At 48.7% G+C, this 6,000-nt stretch overlaps 1 protein-coding gene across 3 annotated transcripts in view; it reads left to right on the forward strand.

Annotated features, from left to right (window-relative positions):
• The window catches only part of C2CD2 (C2 calcium dependent domain containing 2), a 31,368-nt gene extending 26,892 nt beyond the window's left edge, over nt 1–4,476 (forward strand). For all 3 annotated transcript variants that reach the window (XM_063393146.1, XM_063393148.1, XM_063393147.1), the window contains exon 14: nt 4,138–4,476. In XM_063393146.1, coding sequence (XP_063249216.1) covers nt 4,138–4,364 — 227 coding nt within the window. In that variant the 3' untranslated portion in view covers nt 4,365–4,476. The remainder of the gene's footprint in view (nt 1–4,137) is intronic.
• Nucleotides 4,477–6,000: the final 1,524 nt, after the last annotated feature.

Raw genomic sequence — 6,000 nt, forward strand, 5'->3', positions numbered from 1 at the left:
GGCATAGGATCCACAGTTGCTTTCCAATACATTCCTCTTCCTCATTCACATCTCTGAGCACTCACTAAAGTTCACATCTGCCCTCACTAAAGTTCAGGGAAGCACAAGAGCTGAAGCAGAAACTGCCTGCTGAACAGATTCCCCCTTCTCACTCATTTCATTAAGGCATAATTTCCTAAAGAAAATGGAATAGAGGTTAATTTAATAAGTAAATAAGGCATCAGATCATTTTTCTTAGGTAGTTACCCACCTGAATAGCTGCAGTTTGAAAATGTCTTAGGGTTCTTTGTGTTTCCTTGGTAAATCCAGTAACCTGAGCACTGGTTTGTGGTAAACACAGGGGCTGTAAGAAACTCTTACAAAAGGCTCAGTGCAGTGGACTGTGCCCCAAACAGGCACACACAGGTTGCACCTTAAAGCTGCAAAAAACACTGTGCTTTTCACCCCTATCCATCCCTCTCTGCTTTATTATTTTCTGTCCTCTCCTCTCCAGAGATGCTGGGGAATAGCTCACTACAAACCCGCCCTATTTGAGTGGATTGTCACCCCCCTCACCCCCAAGGCACACACTGGAGCTCTTTGTCAGGACCCTCCCTGGGAGCACGGGGTTCTCTGCCCTTCCCACAGCTGGATGCTCCACATGAGGGATCAGGAGGGTGCAGCAGCAATCCCTTCACACACTCAGGCACTGCAGAGTCCTGGCTGTGTTTGGGGTCACTTGTCAAGGGATTTGGCTGGTTTTGGAGCCTGGAAAAGTTTAGGAAGCTGCAAAACCTCTGGACTCTTCTTCAGCATGTTTTTCTAAAACAAGCAAGTGGAAGTTTGTATGTGAGTTTTTGTCTGGTTTTGAGTTTCTCTGTGCAAAGAGATGAGGCTTCTAGAGATCCTTTTCACACGGTTCAGTGTGAAACCACAGTTTCCCTACAGTTCAGTGTGAGATTGCTAAAAACTGCAAAATCTCTCTGAGAGAGTTGTGTCATCTTGAAAAAATACTTGAGAAAAACTGGCTCAAATCCCTTTCATTTTACACAGATGTCTTTGTGGAAGTCTTGAATCTCTGCTTTGTCACAGCTGAGTAGCTTTTATGGAGTAAGACAGAAAACATTTCAACCCCCCCTGCCTTCAGTGAGCTGTGAATAGTTCAAGGCTTCTGTTTGTCAAATGCTTCCCCTTAAAAAAAAAACAAACAACAAAAAAACCCAGCACAAATAAAACCGAAAATGCAACAACAAAAAAACCCAAACACAGCAAAAAATCCAAACAAAACCTCTTCTGCTTTGAAAAGCCTTTTGTGTGTGATGTCTTAAAAATTAGCACATATTTTTTTACTCTTGCATATTTTTGTTTGTTTGTTTTTTTACCTTTCTGACTTCCTCTTTCTTACCCATTCCCTTTTATAAACTTAAGATGACTACTATGCCAGCCAGAATTAATTACATACACAGTAAGTTATCTCTCTTTTTTTTTTTAATCCCTAAGAAAACGTAGCTTTACAATGAGACACTCATTGTAAAAACTGAAGCAAAAATTAGTTTGACACCCATTTTCTTCTTCCCCTATCCATTCCTTTTCTCCTTCCAAAATTACCTTCTGTGCTCAAGTGTCTCAGCAGAGCAGTCTGCTGTGACAAATCATCCTTCTGGTGGTTGTGCTGTCCAGGAGGGTCACACACAGAGGGCAGCAAGGAAGGCTTGGAGGGAGGCTCTGCATTCCTAATTTCTCTCCTAATTTTTATCTGGTAATCAATCAAAATCTGCTCATGCAAACCATGTGTGACCCCATAACTGGAGATATGTACAAACAAAACCTACTTTAAAACCTGCTGCTTAGAGATTTTTAGATGAAGCTTTTTTAGCCTAACTTACAGAGCTACCACAATCTCAGCAGCTTTTTACAAAACCACCTGTATGAAAACTGTTTTGGAAGTTGGGAAGGAATGGAAAGCGATCTTTATTCCTATCCTTGTAGACATGGAAGGAAATCTTCCTCCATTAGCACAAATCAGAGTCAGAAGTGATCCCACCCCATGTTCAGAACACCCTACATTAGTGCAGTGAGTTCCTGCAGTGCTCCCTGCTCATCTCCTGGTGCTGGGGGCAGGGCTGGCACACAAATCCTGATGAACTGGAGGCAAAAGCATGCAACCAGCACATGAACCAGCAATGAAGCAGCACATAAATCAGCATGAGCAGTGCCAGGTTGCTGCCCTGCCCTGCCCTGCCTCCTCCCAGGGCTGCATGTCTCCACAGCAGCCAGAGCCACTGCCAGCACGCTCCAAACTGCCTGCACACTGCTGGGCATGTGGCAAGCTTCCAGGCAGCACAGACTGAACACCAGGGAGCTCAGGGGGCTGCTGCTTCTGCTGAGCCTGTGCTGCTCTCAGGGAAGTGCTGCTCTCAGGGAAGGTTTTTCAGCTGCAGGGAGTTGTCGCAGGCCACCAGCACGATTTTTGGAGCATTCTTACTCAGATGCTGTTTCCTGGTGTAGAAAATCAGTCTGAATGGCAGAATGGATGGGACTAAAGATGTGCTTAGGGGGTGTCCTAGAACAGCTGCCTGCTCGAGCAGGAGCTGCACGGCAGCCAGGCCTCTGCACATCAACAACTGGCAGCGTCCTGGGGTGGGACACTGCTGCTTTTGTGCTGCTGAATACAGCTTGAAGTGGTGCTGCCTTGCCAAAAAGATCAGTCAGAGCTGATGGGAGCACAGTCAACATTCAAATCCACGAGTTCTGGTTGCTCTCAGCTGGCTGATTTCTGCCTCCCATCCTGTTGTGCCCTGTGAGGGGAGTCTCAGCAGCTGCCAGAAAGAATGTGCTTGAATATCCTCCCAGGTGCTGAGGGCTTAACCCTGAAAGTACACACAAACCCAGTTTGTGACTGCTTTGGTGTGCACAAAGCAGCATCTGGCTGCCATCAAATACCTGTTCTGCAGCTGTCACTGCGTGTAAAGTGATACACAGGCCCTGTCACATCCTCAGGAGACAAATATTTAATTCTAGCTGTGGCAGTGTCCCATGAAAGAACTGCACTGGGTGTTGCTTTTTGTGTCCATTTGCAGTGGGAGGAAAGGCAGAATCAAGACCATGCCGTGACAGGAATTAATAGCTGAACTGAGAAAGGATCAGGAAACCTGACAGTGGGGCAGGGAGGAGGTGTGGAAGCTCTGCCAGGGAGGTGACTGTCCCCACATCCAAGTCTGACTGCCAGAAGCTCTTGTGCTGGCTTGTCACCTGGGTCCTCCTCTGTTCAAACGGGCTCCTGCCACCTGGGACAGCAGCCCTTCCAGTTCCACACAAAACTGATGCTATTTTAGCACAGAGCTGATGTCCCAAGCAGGCTGAGTGTTGCTGGTGGCCTGGAGCAGTGTCCCTGCCAGCTGCACACCGGGAACACACGGAGAGGAGGGGTGGAATTTGGCAGAATGGCTGCAAAAACAACCCCAGCTTGCAAAGAGAGTAGTAGAGATAGCTGCTGTTGGCAGCATGAGTCCCTGGTGAGATGACAGCTGCGCTGCCTTGGCTGCATGCTGGGTTTGACACGGGGTCAAGGGAAGGAACACGGCAAAATAAAGCAACTTAATTTACCACAGGAGGGATTTGGGCAGACTTCTGAACCTGTTGGAAGCAGATGTAATGTTATTTTTAATCTGCTTGAAGTGCATTGCTATCCCTAACGGGGTTTTAGAATAGCAAATGCTTTGTGAGTGTCACTCTGGGTGGTGCTGCTGAATTTGTACAGAATGACTGCACACATGTTCACTGCTGTCCTGCACCTCAAATTAAAATTTGCTTCACGTGGTGCCTCACAGGTTGGTCTTCACCTCCTTTGAAACAGCAAAGAGTAACATTATTTCCTCTCTTTCATTCTTTTTATACAATCCTTTCTACTTTGCTGGCTGGAAAGATTGGATGTGCCTCTTTGGCACCTGAGAGCCCAGGGTACAACCCACGCCAGTCGCTGTGCATGTGTGTATGAGCGCTGGCGTGGCCTCCAGAAGAGCATTTGGAACTGAGTGTAAGGAAGGAGACTGAAATCAGAGGATCAGCTTTTCTCCCTCGTGCTGCAGTTAAAGCTGAGTTTCCAGAGGACAGCAGCCTGTTCTGTCTAAAGCATCCTGCACCTTTTTCCCTCCGCAGGTGGGATTTTGAAGAAAAGCGCGAAGCTGTTTTTCCGCCGGCAGCATCACCAGAAGGACCCGGGAATGAGCCAGTCCCACAACGACCTGGTGTTCCTGCAGCAGCCTCTGGCAGAGCAGAGCCACAAGAAGGGAGGGACACTCTCTCGAATTCTGAGCAAGAAGCTCCTTTCCAGGAACAAGAGCAAGAGCAAACTGAACGGTGCTTCGGGAGAGCCGTACCTATAAACCCGCTCCGATGGGATGGATACCTGCTCACCAGCTGAGCACTTGTTTACAGAGCAGCACTAGAGAATACAAATATGGCTGATGACTTGCATAAAAGGATGTTCACTATTAACAGTGGTCTTTTTGGTTTATTTCTCCAAAATGCTTTTTCTCTCTGATGAGGAAGTCGCTCCTCCAAATACGAGCAGTGCTGAATGTGTCCTGACAGCTTTTGGAGGAGCGTGTGGAAGAGGAGGGAGGATGGGGAATGGTGCAGGTGGGGACCAGGAAGGCACCTGATGTCCTGGGGTGCACGGGAAGAGCATTTCCAGCAGGTCATGCCCCTGTGCCCAGCCCTGAGGCACCTCTGTGTGCTGTGCCCAGCCCTGGCTCCTCAGCACAGCAGGGCCGGGAGCTCCTGGAGCTGAGGAAGGGCCTGGAGCATCTCCGTGCCCAGGAGAGGCTGAGGGAGCTGGGGCTGCTCAGCCTGGAGAGGAGCCCCAGGGAGAGGGGCCTCAGCCCTGGGGGTCCCTGGGTGTCCCTGTCTGTCTGTCCCTATGTCTGTCCCTGTGTGTGTCCCTGTGTGCAGGGAGGGCAGAGCAGCCCCAGGCTCTGCTCCAGGCCCAGCAATGGCCCCAGAGCCACGGGCAGGGGCTGAGCCCAGCAATTCCCCTGCACAGGGGCGCAGCTTCTGCCCTGGGCAGTGCCAGCCCTGAGCAGAACCCAGAGGGGCTGGGCACTCCTCCCTGGGGACATTCCAGAGCCCTCTGGACACAGCCCTGTGCCCTGGGATGGCCCTGCTGGAGCAGGGAGGTGGCACCAGATGAGCCCACTGTGATTTCCAGCCTGACTGATCCTGTAGGGAGGACCCAAACGTGACCTGATTTCCATCAACGGGGAGCTCAGAGCTGAAACATCACACCCCGTTCTTGTGACTGAACCTCTACAGAGAGAGAAGACACCACTGTGCTCCCTCACTGCAGCCTGCAGCAGTGGCAACTGAATTTTCTAGTCAGACTGAACGGGGGAAATAGAAGAGGCCCAGATCCAGTTTGTGCTCTGATTTGGAAGCGGGTGAGTGCTCAGAAGCAGAAGGAAAACGCTGACTCAGACATCCTACTGTAACAACTGCAGCCTGCTATAATCCCTGCTCAGCCCCTGTAGGTGGAGAGATGCCTTTGACATTAGCCATAAATCAATAAATGATGCAAATACTAGCATATTGTTGAATGTTCTGCTTAAAAAAAGTTGGGCTTAAAAAACCAGAACTCGGGGTTTTTTTTAGATCTACTTGAAGCTACTCACAAAGTATTTGCAAAATCTTACATGTAGCTTTTCTTCCCTGTGTGAGAAGCTGTATTGCTGATGCAAAAACTCATCTTAGAGGCTCTAATTCCTTCTCCCAGGTGCTTGTTAGACAAGTGCATAAACCATCATATCAAATGCAGAGCTAGGAGCAGTAAATGGTGAGTAGAGCATAGCTAACCCTACAGTGCTTTTCATTGGAAAGCTTGTCTTGTCCAGCACTTAATGAGATCTTAAAATACACAGTTATGAGGAAAGCTTTGGAAAAAATATTAATTCCCTTAGTTCAGTTTCTGGATCTACCAGCGTTGTCATGTGCTGAGTGGTTGGTCAGATGAGTTTTTTAACCTTT

This window comes from Prinia subflava, chromosome 3 (assembly GCF_021018805.1).
Source record: "Prinia subflava isolate CZ2003 ecotype Zambia chromosome 3, Cam_Psub_1.2, whole genome shotgun sequence".
In the NCBI taxonomy this organism is placed as follows: Eukaryota; Metazoa; Chordata; class Aves; order Passeriformes; family Cisticolidae; genus Prinia; species Prinia subflava.